This window comes from Nicotiana tabacum, chromosome 1, assembly GCF_000715075.1.
Source record: "Nicotiana tabacum cultivar K326 chromosome 1, ASM71507v2, whole genome shotgun sequence".
NCBI lineage: Eukaryota > Viridiplantae > Streptophyta > Magnoliopsida > Solanales > Solanaceae > Nicotiana > Nicotiana tabacum.
In genome coordinates, this window is record NC_134080.1 from 145,604,072 (window position 1) to 145,624,630 (window position 20,559).

At 36.2% G+C, this 20,559-nt stretch overlaps 2 protein-coding genes across 2 annotated transcripts; one reads left to right on the plus strand and one right to left on the minus strand.

Moving 5' to 3' along the window:
* Positions 1-1,170: 1,170 nt before the first annotated feature.
* Positions 1,171-9,787, plus strand: LOC107822891 (protein NRT1/ PTR FAMILY 7.3-like). The gene is made up of 5 exons (XM_016649477.2): positions 1,171-1,320; positions 1,609-1,726; positions 7,861-8,078; positions 8,167-8,726; positions 8,832-9,787. Exons 1-5 carry the CDS (start codon positions 1,294-1,296, stop codon positions 9,694-9,696), a joined length of 1,788 nt encoding a protein of 595 aa, XP_016504963.1. The 5' UTR covers positions 1,171-1,293; the 3' UTR covers positions 9,697-9,787.
* Positions 9,788-10,485: 698 nt separating this feature from the next.
* Positions 10,486-20,307, minus strand: LOC107822892 (pyruvate kinase isozyme G, chloroplastic). The gene is given in 12 exon segments (NM_001326109.1): positions 10,486-10,819; positions 10,928-11,036; positions 12,052-12,200; positions 12,377-12,479; positions 12,875-13,050; positions 14,143-14,205; positions 15,196-15,284; positions 15,429-15,539; positions 15,640-15,774; positions 16,594-16,759; positions 18,265-18,513; positions 19,773-20,307. Coding segments are annotated over 12 exon segments (1,689 nt in total). The 5' UTR covers positions 19,998-20,307; the 3' UTR covers positions 10,486-10,705.
* Positions 20,308-20,559: the final 252 nt, after the last annotated feature.

The following is a 20,559-nucleotide window of genomic DNA, read 5'->3' on the forward strand; positions in this document are numbered from 1 at the left end:
GTTGCGCACTTACTCGAATCTTGCATTCTTGCTTTATCTGCTCACCCACTGCAGCTAGGCAATGTATTCTCTGATTCCATAAAGCTTCCTTTCTGTCTTACGATACTCTATACACCAATGCTGCCAAAATTGCCAAAGTAAATTCTCTGCATATTTTCCCTTTGATCTTCCTTGTTATTTTCGAGAAATTGCACTCGAAGAACAGATGGGATATTATTTCAGTATTCCCACCACACAACTAGCTAGTAATTAAGTTGTAAGATCTTAAGGTTTAAATATTCACAATACTTCAAACCGGAAGTAAAAGGAAAGAAAGAAAAATTATGCATGATGTTTAATTATTTAAAGCGTCCAATTTTAAAGGTAAGTTCCACTTTTAAACTTAAGTTGTCAAGTCTTTCAACAAAGCATTAAAATGAATGTTTCATGGGTCAAAATCAAAGCAACCATTTGAGAGACAAGACGGATATAGTAAGGGACCCTCAATATTAGGTTTCATGTATGGTACTTATTATATCACAATCAAACTTAAGCTCACTCTCAAAAAAGAAAATTAAGCTCACTCCTATGTGTCAATAATATTTACATATTCAAGTCACTTATTTAATTTATTATTAAATATTAATTAGTAATTTAGTAAAATAATAAATAGTGCTATCACAGATTCTTTTTGTTAACCCATCCGCAAGAACTCCTTACTTTGTTCTCTTGGTAACTTGAACCCACAATTTTAGAGTTTGAGGTGGATGATGCTTATTACTTGAGTAATTCTTTCTCGCCTATTATTACAATTTAAAATTTATTGATAGTGTAAAAGAATCTTTATAAATATTACTTTTTTTATTTCAGTTTATGTGAATTTTTTTTTTTTTTGATCTGTTCTAAAAAGAATGATCTCTTTCTAAATTTGGAAACAATTTAGCTTAAACTTTCAATTTTACCTTTAGTGAGAAGTTTTTATAACTATTACAAATTTCAAAAGTCGTCATTTTTTTTCTTAAACTTTATACCCAATTAAACAGGTTCACGTGAATTGAAATGGAATGAATAGTATATACAATTTAAATCTTTGTGAAAATTGGGTCATATTAGATATCTCTCTCACTTGGCTTTTTCCTCCAATGAACTCCACCGTCCAGTTAATAAGTCTCTCAAACCTCTATAAATACAAATGTTTACCCACTTTGATTTACACTCAACCTCCTTGTTTGCTTTCTTCATTTAATTTCCACCATCAACACACTCACTTCTCCCCTTTCCCATAACTTTGAAGTAAGCTTTGAGTCATCATCAATGGCTTGCTTGGAACTCTCCAAAGAGGTAATTTTTTACTGATCATCTACTTACTTTGTTTCTCTTAATCAAGAGTATTAATTAATTAGTTATAAAATCAAGAATTAACGTTAATTATCCCTAGTGCCAACCATTCACCTATCTTTTTAATTCTCTAGACAAGAATTAAAAACCATTAGATTTCTATCTTTAATTAAAAACCATTAGATTTCTATCTTTATAATCTTCTCATGCAAAGAAAACACATTTTCCTTTTCTATTATAGTATATTTTTTCAAGAAAGTGAAAGAGAATGATCATTTCACTAATCATCAGGTGAAGCTGAAAGGAGAAGAAGAACAAGAGTGCACTAATGATGGAACTATTGATTTTCATGGAATGCCTGCAATCAGAGGAAAAACTGGGACATGGAAGGCTGGAATTGTACTTCTCTGTAAGCTTTTTCCTCTTTTACACAAAATTAAACCACAGTTTTATCTTGAGTGATATATGGAAAAAGAAGGAACAAAAACTGATATTACACTCTGCTTATCTTTCTTTTATAGTTCTTCCCACCTTATAAAATTGTCAGTACACTTTGTATAAAGTATTAATATAATTTCTCTGACTTATTTTTAATTTTTTCTTTTGTTTATTACTTGGCGTGTGGAAAGGTGGTCTTCTTAGAGTTGCCAGATTTTATTTTTCTTTTCTATTTTAGTGTAAACAAATAGTAAAAGTTTTAAATAAAGGTTGATAACTCTGGGAAATTGTGAGTTAATAAATGAAGCCAGCTATCATATGCAACGAAACTGGAATATGACAAGAGTTCAAAAGTGCACAGTCTAAATTGAAGTAAAATACTTAAGACACGTGTCAAAAGAGGGTTCTCTCATTTTGACAGCTCGAGATACATACGTATATGAACTTGTATGTACTATGGGCTTGGGTTTGGTTGGGGGAGGGGGTTGAGAGAGATCAGAGAAAAAACTTCCAGTTTCTCTGTACTTTTGTGATATGAATTTGGCAGTAATAGCAAAAACTCTGTGGAAGAAGAGAGAGAGAAAAAATGAGGGGGTGTGACAAAAGCATGCATGCAGTAATAGAAAATAGAAAAGACATTTCTGACACGTAAATATATTCATGCGACTGTAGGTGCCACGTCATAAAATGACAAAATTTTGTTCTTGGTTGCCCTCCATTATTGATCGGGATTTTTTGGAGTGGGAAACTTAAATAATGGTATTTTGGACTCAAAATATCTTTATATAGTTTAAAAAGTTATATTTTTAACTAAAATGCAGTATTATATTGCGTTTTAGTTTAACGAAAAGTTAGTCGTTAAAAAAAATAATATACTACTGTATTTTAATTAATAAATCATTTTTAATGTAAAACATTGTATTATATCACGTTTTACTAATTCCAACCTTATAAAGCAGAGACTGTGCATCTTTGCATTTGCAGCCATCTTCTTCTGATAACTTCAGGGATTTGACCATTTAGGACCACTTTGACTTTCCCCTTCTCGTCACTCACTGGCTAAAATTGATATTTTTCTTTTACTTTTTATTTGTGAGTTAATTACATGGAAATTAAGATCCAACTCTCTTCTCATTTTGATACTAGCATTCCATCCAAAGGCTAATTGGAGATTACCCACAAAAAAAAAAACTTAAAAACTTTTGTGACCAATAAATATATTATTCTCCTTCTTTTGAATTACTAATATATTTAGATACAAAAATTATTAAATGTCTTGCTTTTAAGTATTTTTTTAATACTCCTTTATTTATTGTATCCTTTAAGAAAAATTCAAAACAAGAAAAGGATCTTGTGGTTTTGGGTGCAATAAATGGATTTTGTTTTTCATGTACATATTTGGAGGTATATATAAAGAATCTCAAATCTTATCACTAACCTTATCAGTATATACAAATATGATATATTCGAAATGCAATCAAATTCAAATTACAGGTGATCACCATGTGGCTTAAACAACTCAGTTTTTAAAAATTCTAGTATCTTTCTAATTCAAATTAAGAAATTCATTTGTGAAGTATTATTAAAATCAGCTGGACCCACCTAGAGTTAAATTATGAATTTTGCAGGATTCAGCAGCTTTCGCCCATAATTCTTTTCCTGTATTAATATATTACTTAATATATATAAAATATCCATCCCAAAATATACTAAAATGGGCAATTTGTGCACAGAAGCGTATCCAAGATTTTAATACCATGGGTGCACTATTATATCTTTAAGATAGATGTTTGGTTCCACTATATAAAATTTTATGATGGCGGTAAGTTGACGAGCAAACTATATTAACATTATATTCGCAAAAAATATCATTCACATTATAATTGTCCTCGACGAGTTTTTAAAGATATAATAAAAGGAATGAATTTGCTTAGATAATAAACTTTGCAGAATAAGAAAAAGGAGTAAGAAGACAAAATTACTAGTACTAGTAATGGGAACTAAATGGCATTGGGAAATGTAAGATTTGGTGTACACAGTCTACTGTTTTAGCTGACAAGGTATCACGAGAGCTTCACATGGGGGATTCTTCATTCTTCTTCCCATCAACCCTTTCCTTTAACCAAGAATGGCTTTGAGTTTGGAGCACTAAAACGTATTATAATACAATGTTTTAGTAAAACATTGTATTATAATATGTTTTACATTTAAAAAATGATTTATTAATTAAAACGTAGTATTATACTACGTTTTCTTTAACGGCTAACTTTCCGTTAAACTAAAACGCAGTATAAGTTAGAAATGTAACTTCTTCTTCTTTTTAACTGTTAAAGGTATTTTGAGTCCAAAATACCATTATTTAAGTTTCGGACTCGGATTTCTTGGCCTATTCTAATTTTTGTTTTTGTGTGTGTTTTCATTTTTTATTTACGGTTTTTCCCAAAATAATTATTTGATCAGATGGATTGTATTCAGTAAACATGATTGTTAGTTTGTTAGCTATGAGATATTGAGGATGGATGTGTCTAGGGATGTAGGATAATAAGTTTTATGATTTTAACAAAAGGTTAAGGAAACCAAACTGGAAGTGCATATATAACAAGATGCGGTATAAATTAAGTTTGGTGTCAACTTACTACAACTAAGACTCGGGTTAGGACAGTAGGAGGCGACTCCGAACATTTTCCGGTTGCTACAGGGTTACACCAAGGGTCTGCGTTCAGCCCTTTCCTATTTTCCCTGATGATGGATGCACTAACTCATCATATTCAAGGAGATGTGCCATGGTGCATGCTATTTGCTGATGACATAGTTCTAATCGATGAGACACGAGGCGGTGTCAATGAGAGGCTAGAGGTTTGGAGACAGACCCTTGAGTCTAAAGGCTTCAGGTTGAGCAGAACGAAGACGGAATACCTCGAGTGCAAATTTGGGGCTGAACCGACGGAAGCGGGAGTGGAAGTGAGGCTTGACTCTCGAGTTATCCCTAAGAGGAGTAGCTTCAAGTACCTTGGGTCAGTTATTCAGGGGATCGGGGAGATCGACGAGGATGTCACACACCGTATAGGGGTGGGGTGGATGAAGTGGAGGTTAGTATCGGGAGTCCTGTGCGACAAGAAAGTGCCAACGTTACTAAAAGGTAAGTTTTATAAAGTAGTTGTTAGGCCTGCCATGTTGTATGGGACCGAGTGTTGGCCGGTTAAGAACTCACACATCCAGAAGATGAAAGTAGCAGAGATGAGGATGTTGAGGTGGATGTACGGGCATACAAGGATGGATAAGATTAGGAATGAAGATATTCGAGAGAAGGTGGGCGTGGCCTCCATGGAGGACAAGATGCGGGAAGCAAGACTCAGATGGTTCGGGCATATTCAGAGGAGGAGCACTGAGGCACCGGTGAGGAGGTGTGAACGACTGGCTGTGGTGGGCACGAGGAGAGGTAGAGGGAGACCTAAGAAATATTGGGGAGAGGTGATCAGGCAGGATATGACGCGACTTAGGATTACTGAGGACATGGCCCTTGACAGGGAATTGTGGAGGTCGAGCATTAAGGTTGTAGGCTAGGAGAAGGTGTGAGTATTTCTAAAGCGCACTAAAGTGAGACTAGCCAGTTAGGAGTTAGTCTTAGGATGCTACTGGTCAATTACTGATGTAGGGCTTTATCTGCTGGATATTATTATATCTTGCATCTTTTTCGTACTTCCTATATTTCTTATACTGTTGTTATTTTTATTTTATGTTATGGTATGTTATTTTATTTTATTATGAATCTATGGATAGTACTATTATATCGTCTCTTGTCGCTTTCTTGAGCCGAGGGTCTCCTGAAAACAGCCTCTCTGCCCCTCGGGGTAGGGGTAAGGTCTGCGTACCTATTATCATCCCCAGACTCCACTAGTGGGATTATACTGGGTTGTTGTTGTTGTTGTTGTTACTACGACTATCTAAGCTGCAGGAAAAAACACGTGGTACGCGCAGATATAGGGTTCTGATTCTATTAGATCTATGCATTAATTGGCCTAATAGAAGGATGACGTATTATAAATTGAAAGGCGTGTGCGTGTATGAATATCAGTGTTCTCTTATAACGTTTTATGATTGGTCATTGGCCTAGTACATAGAAGGATGACGTGTTAAAAGTCGAAAGGTGTATCGACAAATGTAAGTGCATCACATTTTATGATTGGTCATTGGCGTAGTACGTAGAAGAATGATGTATTAAAAGCAGAAAGGCATATCAAGGAATAACCGGTGTTCTTATCACATTTCTTGATTGGTCATACCTTGTCGTTTATTGAGAATGTAGTGACCGGTCCGGAACGGCAGATTTTTGCATGCCTTGATTGGCCATTCTACTATTCGGAGAAGAAGGAAAACATGTCGAATGGAGCATGGAAAGATTTATTGCATATAAACAACTACTACTACGTACAACGTACAACAACAAAATTAAAGTCCTTCTGCATGCCTTATTAGGGTGCTTTATTTTGTTGGGAAAAAAAAAAGATGACAATTAGGTTACATAAGATCTATCAAGGTAAAATGATTAATGATTGAAGTTCTTCTCATTTACAAAATTGGCAAAAAGGGCATAGTGTTGGCATGTTTTGACATTAGGGCATAGTGTATTGGTAAGTTTTGACATTAGGACATAGTGTTGGCAAGTTTTGACATTTGAGTGCTTGCTTAGGTAGTGACTTGGTTTAAAGAGGAGAGAAAAAGAGGAAGCAAAAGATATTTAATTTCTTTCCACAACATGGCATAGAAAAAGATCACCTTCCACTATTGAACGATCTAAGGGATCGTTTGGTAGGATATATTAGGGAAAAGAATGTATTAGCTTTGGTATTATTAATCTCTTGTTTGGTAGTATTTTTCAACTTATGTATAACTAATATTTGTATTAGTTATACATTATATTCAGTACTATTCTTATACATGGCATACCATAGCATTAGCAATACCATGATTTTTAGTAAATGGATAAGCATGTATAAAGACAGAATCGTCCTTTCAAAACCTTTAATACACCAAATCAAACAGTCGATAAGAAATAATCTTAGTATAACTAATAACAACATTACTAATCCCAACATTATTAATACACCCTATTTCAGTACTATTCTTATACACCCCACCAAACGACCCCTAAATGCTATAGGAATATCACACCTAGGTCATGGTTAACTGCCTTAGTAAGTGTTAATTGCCTTTGTAGGTGCACAATTATCACTAATTTCAACTCCAAATCTAGTACAGTAAAATGCATTGTGAATATCACTTTGACAAGAATTGATTGGAAAGGAAAGAAATGATAGGTCTATTGAAGGGACCTAATTATCAAACCTAGTAGAAATACTTGGCCACAACTTGTGGTGGTCTTTTCATCTTACTTGAGAGGCTAAAGTTGAAAGTTCTCCACATTTTCACAAGTGTGTCTTGACATTGATTGATTGGTTGATTGATTTACCTATTTAGTCACTAAGCCCCACTATACATATTTAGGAGAATGTAACATCCATATAACCAAATTGACTAATTCAACTATCTCATATATGGACGCTCTTCTAAAGTTGAAAGTTGTCTATCTGCAAGTGTGTAATTGATCGATTTACCTTGTTAGCCATGCTAAATCCCATTCTTTAGGATAATTTAACACCCATATAACTAAAATTACTTGATTCAACTATCTCATATATGGACGCTCTTCTAAAGTTGAAAGTTGTCTACATTCTGCAGGTGTGTGATTAATCGAGTTACCTTGTTAGCCATGCTAAATCCCATTATTTAGGATAATTTAACATCCATATAACTAAAATTATTTGATTCAACTATCTGATAGACTGATGCTCTTTTTATCTTACATTACTTGAGAGGCTAAAGTTGAAAGTTGTCCATAATTTTGCCTAGTGTGCTTTGGTCTTGAACATTGATTGGTTTACCTAGTTAGCCACTTAATCGCACTATGTAGGAGAATGTAACACCGATAAAAGCAAATTGATTGATTCAACTATCTTATAAACAAATGCTCTTTTGTCTATAATTGAGCAATAAATGGATCACCTAACTTTCTTTTAAATTTGTTTTCCCTGTGATTTTATCCAGTGAATCAAGGTTTAGCTACTCTTGCCTTTTTTGGTGTTGGGGTGAATTTGGTGTTGTTCCTGACAAGAGTGATGCAAGAAAACAATGCTGAGGCTGCTAATAGTGTGAGCAAATGGACTGGCACTGTGTACATCTTCTCTCTTGTTGGTGCTTTTCTTAGTGACTCTTACTGGGGAAGATTCAAAAGTTGTGCCATTTTTCAGGTCATCTATGTGATTGTAAGTATCCATTATGTGGCATCTCACACACAGTTTAATGAAATTCACAATCAAACAGATTTCTTATTCCTTCATACTTGTAAAACAGGGATTAGTACTATTATCACTGGCGACACAACTTTATTTGCTGAAACCGAAAGGTTGTGGTGATCGAACAACTCTATGTGGACCGCATTCAACCATGGAGATTAGTCTATTCTACATCTCTGTGTACATGATTGCTCTAGGATATGGAGGCTACCAACCTAACATTGCTACCTTTGGAGCTGATCAGTTCGATGAGCATGATCCAAGAGAGAAACAATCCAAACAGGCCTTCTTCAGCTACTTCTACCTGGCCCTGAACCTTGGTTCACTTTTTTCTAACACCATTTTAGACTACTTTGAGGATGACGGGATGTGGGCTCTTGGTTTTTGGGCATCTGCTGCTTCTGCTTTTGCTGCATTGGTGCTCTTTCTTGGAGGCACCGTGAAGTATAGGCACTTTAGGTCTAGTGGCAACCCTATAACCAGGTTTTCCCAAGTTATAATCGCTGCATCGAACAAGTGGAGAGTAGCGATTCCAGAGAATGAAGATGCATTGTATGAAGGAGATGACGAGAGCTCCAGAACTGCTGGTAGAAAAATGCTCCACACCCAAGGTTTCAAGTGAGTCTAAAAGTACTAATGTCCAATTCAAAAGATAGTTACATAGATGCCTAATTTGTGGCCTGTGTATTTTGTCCATTTAAGATGCTCTTTTATTAAACACAGGTTTTTGGATAAAGCAGCTTTGGTCACATCCAAGGAACTTGGCAATGAGAAGCAGAGCAATCGCAACCCCTGGCGCCTCTGCCCAATTTCACAAGTTGAAGAGGTGAAATGCATCTTGAGATTGATGCCAATTTGGCTATGTACTATAATTTATTCTGTAGTTTTCACACAAATGGCCTCAATCTTCGTCGAGCAAGGTGATGCAATGAAAACTACAATCGGGAAATTCAGGATACCAGCAGCAAGTATGTCTAGCTTTGACATCATGAGTGTAGCAGTTGTAATATTCCTCTACCGCCGAGTCCTTGATCCTTTTGTCAAAAAGATAAAGAAGCACAAGGGCGAGGCTCTAGGGATAACTCAACTTCAACGGATGGGTATTGGACTTATCATAGCTGTGATGGCAATGCTATCAGCAGGAATTGTGGAGTGCTACAGGCTCAAGTATGCTAGTAAAGACCAAGGCTCAAGCTCTCTAACTATCTTATGGCAAATTCCTCAATACTCTCTGGTAGGAGCTTCAGAAGTGTTCATGTACGTTGGCCAACTGGAGTTTTTCAATGAACAAGCACCGGATGGACTCAAAAGCTTCGGTAGTGCACTGTGCATGACATCGATATCACTGGGAAACTACGTCAGCAACTTACTCGTGAGCGTAGTGATGAAAATTTCTACAACTGATAACATGTCTGGATGGATCCCAGGAAATCTTAATAAGGGTCATCTTGACAGGTTTTACTTTCTCTTAGCTGGCTTGACAATCTTAGATTTAGTTGCTTACATAGCCTGTGCTAAGTGGTACAAGGGTATAAAGCATGGTGAAATTACTCAACAACTTAAGGAAGAGGACAAATGTAAAGTCTAATGTACCAGACAGAATTATCATACTTTTAGGCGTATTTTGCCAGAACTAAATAAATTAGAGGAAGAACTAGTTCTCCTCAACTGTTTGTACAGATTTCTTTCCATACAAGTTCAACTTAACCCATTCGAAGCACCAAATTGGGGCAAGTGCTTAGATAGTCATTCTTAGGGATGCTAATTTTTAAACTAAAAATCTCGACTTCAGGAAAAAATTAAACTGGAAAACTAAAATTCAGGACGCACTGCCTAATTTCTAAATAGCAATCCTTTAGAGTGGAGTGGCTACCTGTTGTCAGTTCTACCACCGAAGTCAACTTACAAGAGCTGGAGAGTTCTGGACTGGTTATAATGTCTTTGTTGGCTCTGACATATTAGTTGTAGAATTGACATATATTTTGTTGGTTTCGTCATATTAGTTGTAGAAGGTGACGAGCATTTGGGAGTTCAATAGCAAAATGAGATGGATTTTCGATAAATGTCTACGGAGATCTAGCGAATAATCCAGGGCCAGAAGAACCAGTATCCATCTTGTTTTTACATCAAGAAAAATTTCAAAAGCCAACGAGTTGTGAGGAACAGTCAACAATTCAGCTTTTGGAATCAAAATTAACCAACGTACAGAGGAACCATATCCTTATCCTTTAAATAGTTCTGTTTTGCTTTGCCTGTGATCCTGATGAATTGTTTTTGAGTTCCGTTGCACCAGGACACATCCAAAAGGGACTGTGATAAAGGCAACTACACACATGGCTAAAGCAGAAAAATAAATTCCCAATGATGCTACACGAAGTTATCAAAACTTAAGCTTCCATCTGCCAGAAAGTTCACAATTACAGAAACATCTGTGCCTAGAATTTTAAGTTTTAAGAAGATTTCTCCAGTTTCATCATACAAGGAATAACTTCAGAAGAAGAAAAAAAAAGCAACTGTATATAAGAAACTTTGAAAAATTGCATCCTAATGCCTACCAATCGACGTGATTACACCAAAATAAATGGTTGCTACACGTATCAACTTTGGACCTTACGGACTTGTATGTGGTGAGTAGAATGTCTACGCCAGATTGGTTGGGCTCCACTTTGGACGAGAGTTACATATTGCCCATCCTTCACCAAGCTTTTGCTCTACAGGATGCAGGAAACAAAAAGATTACCTGTGTGTACATGGAGAACCCCCAAACAAGAAATGCCGAGGGAAATACAGCATTAAAAAGAAAAGGAATGATCACTAACCAACAAAAGCTTGATAGCTCGAGAAAAGGTCTCCTCTGCGTCACTTGAAAACTTCATATATATAGGCACGACACCATGATACAGAGCCAGACGCTGCTTCACCCTTTCACTGGCACAAAAAGATAATATATAAATGTACATAAAACAATATACACAGATGAGTATATATGAGAGAGAGAGAGATGAGATATTCACATGGTAGACAAGATCTAAGTTGCTCGGACACGGGTGTGGGTGTCTGACACAGGTGTAGATCTAGAGGTCTGATCCTTTGAGATGTAAATTCTAAGATGCGAGGATATGGATCCTAACACGGACACAGGTACGGGGATCCTACTATAAATAATTCAAAAAAAAATCAAAATATCTCTAAATTATGAGAAATTTTGTAGAATACTTATGTATAGCTTGTAAAGTGTGAATTTATTTTTTATTCTCAAGTTGTAGATTGATTTCCTAGATAAGGTATGCTATTTTCTTTAAATTTACCTTAGTTTTGGTTCTGATTTCGGGAATCAAATTGTTATCTCGTCTCGAATCCATCAGTCAAAGTACCCAAAATTGTTTGACCAGATCCAGTACGGATCCCATACCCACACCCATACTAGTGTCGTGTCGACGCGTGTGCGGCACCTAAGCTGTTGTGTCTGAGCAACTTAGGACAAAATTAAGAATCTGCATCAAGATTTCTTCACCTCCCATGTTGAAAATACTGACCCCTCCAAATATTTTGTTCCAATTATGAACTTTTTCTTCAGAGATCGCCTTTTCAAAATGTCAAACAGAGTTGCAAACTCCATAATAAAACAGGGGACATGGCAGAGAACAGCTTGATTACAGGCAGTCAAAAGCTCTGGAACTATTTCAGAATGGGGAAGTAAATAAACACAAGTTTACCAAGGTAAATTAATCAATAAGATCCCAAGATTGCCGAGAAAATAATTAAAAACCAACTAACTTCCACAAGACTAGTCCTAAAATTAAGTACTGAAAACTTCCTTCAACATTTAAACAGTGTGAAATGATTTGAATCACCATGAGATACAATAATATTAGCGATCTCATTGAAATATATCATGATACAATATTCATAAAGTTAATAGTACTTCTTTAAGGGGACTTACTTGTTTGTGAAGGCAAAAACTGTTGATGAAGGCCGATTATGACTTAAAATTATTGCCATGGACCCAGTTCTTGTGAAGACAATGATGGGAGTGCTAAGGGTATTAGCCATTGAGGAAGAGTGGAAGGCAAACATTTCACCCATATGGCTCTGCAAAATATATCTAATAGATTAAGCATTTTACTTAAACAATTAAAGATCAATGTGGTTTCCTGGTTGGACAATATGGGAAATAAAAAATCTGGCTAGCTGAAAAGAATTGAATTCATAGCACAAAAACAGATTAAGATCCAATATTATATATTATCCATACACCGCATATGTACCTTATAGGCGGCAGATTGACTAGGAGAACTAGTGCTTTTTTGTAGGCTAGACTCGGTCCTTAATGCCACAATATGCATCACCTTAACTGCCTTCAGTGGATACCTAATGCATTTATGGAAATAGATGGTTCAATATTTACAAAATGAATAACACATAGTATAACAAATGGAAACGCAAAGAAGAAGAAAATTCTCATTGCAAACTCAAGTGAGAATATATCATGAAAATTTGATTAACTCCCGAATTAGACAAGGAAGAAAAAGAAAACGGAGTAGCATAAGAAAGGGAATACTAGAAAAGAACATAACCATGAGGATCTGGCCATCCATAATAGAAAAATAGTCAATGTAGAGATATAAAAACAAATATGCATGCAGAGAAACCTGATATCAATTTAAGCAAATAGTAGAAAAGCAGTCATAGAAATTAGAAACCAAGATGGATAGCGGAAAATAGGGAAGGCATGTGGAATAGTTTGTGCCTAGAACAAAACTTACTTCCCATGAGCGGTTTCGCCTGAAAGCATTACAGCATCAGCGCCTTCACGTACTGCAATGGAAATGTCTGAAACTTCTGCCCTTGTTGGGGTTGGGTGATCAATCATGCTTTCGAGCATGTTCGTTGCTACTATTACAGGTTTTTGCATGCTCTGACACCTTCTAATAATGTCTTCCTGTGGATACATGCAATAGCATTTTTTAGTTCTCACTAAGTTCCTAATGAAAGATACAAAAGGGTTTGGAGAGGTAGGAATCTCTCCAATAGAAAGGATCATTGACTGTGGCTATAAGGAATGCAGTTCAGTGGTCTGTAATCCTGTTTCAGTAATTCTAGCTCTTAAAATTGATTGTGTTAATAAAGAAAAATAAAATTGATTATGTTAAGAAATAGAAACAATGACTTCCTAAACTTGCAAACATTTTTCTGTTGGTTTCTTCCAATTACATCAGAAATAGAATAATCATTCCCTTCCGACCAAATTGACTATAAGTCACTAACCTTTGACAAGAGTGTGATAACACCACACAACACCCAAGTTCGGAAAAGAGGCATAAAATGCATTTGGAAAGTAAACCGTGCTGACTGAAAGAATGAAAAAAGAGTCTGAACAATTGTTCTATATTTGCGATGGGGTTTGGTTGCTGCAGACACATCGGGGGGGGGGGGGTGTTGTGGTGGTAACAGGCTGAATGAAACATGACAAGTTTGTTTCGATGGGCATTACAGCTGTATCGGAGAAAAAGGTAGACAAAAGTGATACTCAGAAATAGTTTAAACGTAAATGGAAACTCCACAACTCAGTTAGTAAACTAACATGAAGATTTTTCATAAGCGGCAGTGCAGTGTTTCTCCACCCGAATTACTAGGAATTTTGATCGCAAACCTATGCACTGTGCAACATATTAAAACAGTCTAGTTCAGTTGCCAGGGGAATATATCTTTTGAACATGCTGGTTAACTTGCCATGGGAATATATTAACACAAAATTTGCGAAAATCAACATTAATACTAAATAAATATATTCACCCATATCCCGCATCCCTTCTATAAATTAGTTTTATCACATAAATTTGGCAACCCAAATTAACCAAAGAGCAAAGATTTAACCAAGATGGTGTGGTTGGTGATGAAAATTGGAACGTTTAAGACTTTTCTAGCAAGAGATGGTATTCTAAAGATCTCACCCTCTCCATTCTTAATAACATGGGTAGTAAGCTATTAAAAGGCTCATAAAAGAAGCTCTATGTATCAGCATTGAAATTACCTGAAGCAACGGCACTTCCTCAATTGGAAGTTCAGCTCCAAGATCACCACGGGCCACCATTGCCTATCAACAGTTGCATAACATAAGAAAAATATCCAAGAAGATGTTAAAGTAATCGCTATTATCATATAAAAGATCATATTTCTGTAATAGGAGTACTTTGGCTTATATTGGCAGCTTGATATTGCTAAATTAAACAACTTCTTCACCAGTAGAATTGTCAATAAGCTTTGAGACAACACCCATTAATACAAAGAGCGTTTTGGGGAAGCAACAAGAACTACACAAGAAGATTGACCATCCCTTCTTCATAAGATTACAACTATATTTTTACAGCTTTCCTACTTCTCCTATTAATAATTTCGACAGCAGCCAAAAACTTCCAAAACAAATGTATTCCAAGAAAGCAAATCAGAAGTCAAATGTTGCTAGTAAAAAGTCCTACGAAGTTTCCAGGAAAGACTCCTGATAGGAATCCATCGAAAGCCTTAAAGCCAAGATATTGCCTAGATGTGTAAAATACTAAGGAGAAGGATTGAAGACAATCAAAGGCTTCTCGCAGACTTCAACTTCCAAACTAGTTAAAATAAGGAATGTTGAAGCTTTTGAAAGCTAGTACTGTCACTTGTTTCTTCTCCTTTTCTTCTGCTTCCTTCCGTCCAAATGAAGCTCAACGTTCCACATGAACCTTTTACATACCACATGAACCTTTCACATACTGTTCATCATAGCATGAAGCAATCCTTTTCTCATTGTACAGAATTCTAGCAATTTGATTATCATAGAGTGACTACTGATGCTATTGTATATGTTCTTTGCTCTTCACATTTCTGTAAAAGGGCTCACCATATCTTGAGAATTCATTTTAATTTTCACCAACATATTCACTGCATCATCCTTTACTCGATAAATAAAAGCAAGACACTATTGATACTGCTATTTTTTTCTTTACGGAGTCTTACCCTACACACACATACACTAACATAGCAAAAATAGCATGAGTGATTACTGAAGAAAATTAATTAGACAACATTTTCAAAAGATTGAACTAACCCCATCGGAAGCGGAAATGATCGAGTGGAGATTTGGAATGGAGTCTGCACTTTCAATCTTTACAATAACATGAATATCTGCATTACAGCCTGCAGAATAGCTCTTCCAACTTAAACAAACAGATATTAACCATGAAATGCTATGATAAGGTTACATCCCTATAAACATAATAGGCAGAAGATCTTATCCCAAACCAAAGAAAAAAAAAACATAATGGGTAGCAGACACTTTACTTTTCAGGTAATCTTTCAATTCATGGACCACCTTAGCATCCTTCACAAAAGAAACGGCATAGAAGTCGACTTGATTGTTCACACCAAACTTAATATCATCCCAGTCTTTTTCTGTATAAGTTACAAAAAGATCAAGCTAACACGTGATCTTAGAAGAACAACTGAGTAAGCAAAATATTGTAGGGAGGTAGGGGTCCAGAAATTGGATAACCTGTTATTGAAGGCAGGGTGGCACTTTTTCCTCTTACATTTAGATGCCGTCTCGATTTCAGTTCTCCTCCATCAATAACTTCACATTTCACTATATCGCTGGTTTTCGATTTCACAGCTAATGACATCATCCCACCTGGATGAAGCAGAGCAGGTATTTGATATTTTATGGGTCTAAAAGTTTTTTTTCCAAGCGACAGGAAAAATTGACAGCAAATCTAGATCCAAAGACTACTCCTCATTATTGAATTTATGTTTGAGATGAAAATAATCAGAAAACGATAATTAGTCTTGGAAAGAATTATTCACAATTACTAATCAAATTCCAATATTGTGTGCTCCAACTAGTTAATAAACTAAGAAACAACTCACTGCACTATAATAGTATAAATCATTACTCATTACAGAAAAGTAATATTTTGAATATAATTAGTTGTAGGTTGTTACTCATTAACACTTAACTATTAAAATAAATAAGTACCATATCTCATGAACACAAAAAGGACAATATTGTATCAACCAAAATAGAGTAGAAAAGCAAGATTTGAAGAGAAAAATATGGAGAACTGACTAGTGAAGACTAAGAAAAGTTAAGACATGGAAACTTTCATATGAAAGGTTCCATTTGAAACTCTCCTCATGGTGTTCTCAGCCAAAGAATATGAGATACTAAGACTCCATTCAAGTTGCAATGTTCTAAACTTCTCATTCGTGATCAATGAATGGAGCTTTTGAAAAAAAAATAGAGCTTTTGAGGAGAGCTAACTAAGGAATTTGGGAGGGGGGCCTACAAGGCGAACTGCACACAGTGAGACAAGTGCCTCCCACGTTCACCCAAAGGCATTTCTTAAAGTGTCTCACCCTGAAGCAAGTCCCAGTTTTGCCTTTCTAGAACATTGTTTGTGCTATAGCTTTGTTTTAGCTAAGCAAAATGAATTAACAGAAACTCAATTACCATCAACGAGTAGTATGTCTCCGGCCTCCACATCATTTATGAAATCATCATAATTTACACTAACGGTGTCTTCTGTGCTGACTCCTCTTTTAATGCTAAAGTTGAATTCTTGACCCTCCTTAAGGAGAATTGGTTTGGGCACATCTCCACTTCTTACCTCAGGTCCCTACAAGATATATCACAGGCAACCAAAGAATATGATGGAAGGAGCTTGTTAGCATAGTGCCTGTTTATACTAGCACTTATATCTCATCTTAAAACAGTAAATAAACAATTTATTTTCAACATCGAATGGCAACTGATAATTGTTATCCACAATGCAGTGACTTTTTTTTTTTTGATAATGGTAACATCAATGCAGTAACTTGTTCATAGAACAACAAGAAACATTAGGCATTTTTTACAATTGAAGATGAAAATAACAAGCAACAGAAGATGGATCTCAATTTTAATTTCCTTTTGGTCGAAAAAAAGTACCCAAAGCCCAAAAGCAAAAGCTCAGTTCGACGACTCTCATATCAGTTGAAAATAATTAAATTGCCACACCCATTTGCAAAATTGTGAATCCCAAAACCTAATGAACAGAATAGCAGCATACAAGTTCCACATGCACCAAAAGTTTGAAGTCTATTTTCTGGTGATGCTAGTGATAAGTGGTATCTAATCTCTTTCTTTTTCCTACCTCCCCTACGAAGGGAAGTACAAAGGAAGCTGCTTCGAAGTTGAAGGGGCTCATCCATTCACTATATGTCTGTAATTTCATACATAAAGAGGAAGATTAAAAACTCATCGATCTCCTTACTGCTCCGTGGGGGTCTTCATTCACTCTTCTCTTACTTTCCCTACTTCTAGAAAAAAAAAAGAGAAATGTGGAACAAAAACGATCTTTCTAAAGTTAAGGCAGCAGATCGGCTACAACGACAAGAAATGGACAGGATTGTCCAGTGTCCAATCTGTTCTCTTTGATAGAATAAGAAAAAGAATATTAAGGAACATGTCCGGTAGGCCTCAGCATACAGAATAGATCACCTGAAAAACAGTTTTACCATCTAGTCGTCCCAAACTTAGTTTATAAAAGAAAGGAGCCCAAGTCTTTGTTTGATATATGAAAAGGATGTTTTGTCCCTTCACCTTCGTTACTCTATCACCACCACCACCACCCACATACCCTTCTCACGGTGTTCCCAAGGAATAGCAAAATCGAAATGGTGAAATTCTTTGGTCATCTCAATGGGTTCAAAAGCCACTGAAGCTACACATATTTTCTTATGATATTGACACTCCAAACAATAGTAAAAGGCAGGACAATTGAATAACCAAAAAAGTGCCGGACACAAGTATCCCACTCCAACCGGCAACATATTAGACCTATGCTATTAATGGTGTTTCCTTTTTACAGCGGTAGTCTCTGGCCAGCTTCCGAGTACTTGTTATCTTCCACCAACGCAGCTACTGCGTAACTCTGCCCAATAAAGCTTAGGCTTATGGGAAGAAATCACCTAGTGGCTTTGTCTCTACCGAGATTTGAACCATGACCTCCAAGGTTTGCACCCACTTCATTGATCACTAGGCCACATCCTCAGGTGCTTCGACCAATGCTATTACTGTTTCAAACATACATTTTAAACAGAAACTGATAATTGCAGCTATAAAGCTAATAATAAGCATTACCTTAGTGTCCAACATTATTGCAATAACCTTGTCCTCAAATTGAGCATTGTATTCTTTAACAAGGTCAATCGTTCTCTGATGCGATGCGTGGTCCCCATGTGACATATTCAGACGGGCCACGTTCATTCCAGCCTCTGCCAATTTCCAGATCATCTCCCGTGAGCTTGTGGAGGGACCAATGGTGCAAACTATCTTGGTTTTTCTTGGAGAATTCAGATACACACTTTCTTGCCCCAGACTGTAACCGGACTGAACCACATAAGGGACAAAATTACCATAACTTGCTTTTAAGGACAAATGACACATTAGAATGTTCAAAGTATGCACTGTTACAGGAAACAAATGGTGAAAAGGGAATAAGCTCATTTTGCTCAAATTAAAAAACATCTACATTAAACTTGAAACCATTAGAAAAGGCATGCACAAAGTGTCAGAGGCACTAAGCTCTTCACTAGAAGGAAATGGTTTGAATTTCTTTGCTCTCTTTTCATATGTTCCTCTTTTTGCCCTTCTCTAAGATATCAAGAAAAAATACACCATGAGGCAACATGTTTGCAATTCTTCCAATTAAATTCAGCATCGGCAGTTCATATGGGAGTCTACTAACACTTTAACAAGAGTCCATCATATTCTCAAGACCTTCAGAAATTATTATTAATGGCTCAATGGCGTAATCCTGCTTTTGGAGATACTACTACGATGGAATACAAGCAATAAATCACAATGTAAAGCAAACTCAAGGAGACCACTCTGCATTGTGGAGGATCTTTATGTTTGCTTTAAGATAAATCACAAGCATAGGACCAATTCATGAATGAAAGTCAAGTGTAATAAATAGGCGAACAGAGTATACTACACTAGCACCAATTGCTAGATAATCTAGAGGAATTCACATCCCTCCATTTACTCAAAAGTTTAGCTAGAGTAAAATTAAGGGGATGCATTTTCTCAAGAATGACTTTCATTCCTGCCAATTAAAATTCACATACTTCCGCATCTATTCTATTGCACTTGGTTTAGAGGGTCAGCCTTGACCAGTGGCGGAGCTATGTATGGTGAAGGGGGTTCAACTGAATCCCCTTCGCTGGTTGTACTGCATATATAGGTTTAAAAAATAGTTTTATATATATCCCCTTTATATAAAGAAAACTTTTTAGTGTAATGGTTTCTGAATCCGCTTGTTAGAATTTTAGGCTCCACCACTAGCGTTGACGTTGCTTCTTTGGTGAACTGTAGGAAAGAGTAGGAGGCACGGAAACAGCCCCTTGGTTCAAAAATGCAAGATAAATGTTCCATAAGATATACGCCCGCCCTCCCCTGTCCTGCAGTAGCCCGGAAGTATTTCATGCAAGGGGTCAACTTTAACAAACGGGAAAGGGGAGAACTAGAGTGCTTCACATTTTTGGCTAGAAAAGCTGATGTCAGTGACATGTAAAATAGAAAGAATAAGGAATAAACAAATGTACAGGTCATTAATCAATCGTCAATAAAGAGCTGAAGAAACTTACAGAGGGTACATTGAAATTAACATAATTGGCATAAACATTGTTATTAACGCCATGAATATGCTCAAGTGATTGAACGGCCATGATTTGATTCGAAGTATTCACTCGTTTCCTGTGACGAGAATCGGAGAAGAACAAATCACCGACGTTCTTGGCCGAGGAAAGCCGATCCAATGACGCCGGTTTAGCCGCGACATGTAGTCCTGTAGGTAGATTCATTGTGGCCATTGAACAAGTAACAGAAGAAGTAGAAGATGAAGAATAGAAGAAAGAGAGAAAGAAAGATATAGAGTTGTGGTAGCTACGGAGAAAACGAGAAGAAAAAACTTGGAGAAAGTGTGTGTGTGTATGTGTGTGGTGAATGTGAGGAAGAAAGGGAGAAAACAAAGAGAAGTTGAGTTCCGAAAAGAGCGGCTGTCTGCAGAGGCTCAGAGGATTTTGAGACTCTTGGGGACTAAGACATTTTCTATTTTCTTCTCATCTGCCCTACTGTCCAACCAAACTCGCGCTTCTCCCACACACCGCACGTTTGCTCAACTCTCCAATATTTTTTCTATTTATATATATATATATATATATATATATATATATATATATATTACTCCCTCGGTTTCAATTTAGATGACATAGTTTGACTACAGAGTTTAAGAAAAAAAGAACTTTTAAAACTTGTAATCTTAAAAGCTTAAGGGTCATGGCATTTGTCTAGTTATAAAAGCCTCTCATTAACAGGAAAATGAATAAAATGAAGAGTTTAAAGTTAAATTATTTCCAAATTTAAAAATGTGTA

Coding starts and splice junctions, on each gene's coding strand:
- LOC107822891 (XM_016649477.2), top strand. CDS start 1,294: ATGGCTTGCTTGGAACTCTCCAAAGAG. Junction 1,727..7,860: donor GGCTGGAATTGTACTTCTCT/GTAAGCTTTTTC, acceptor GATTTTATCCAG/TGAATCAAGGTTTAGCTACT. Junction 8,079..8,166: donor TTCAGGTCATCTATGTGATT/GTAAGTATCCAT, acceptor CTTGTAAAACAG/GGATTAGTACTATTATCACT.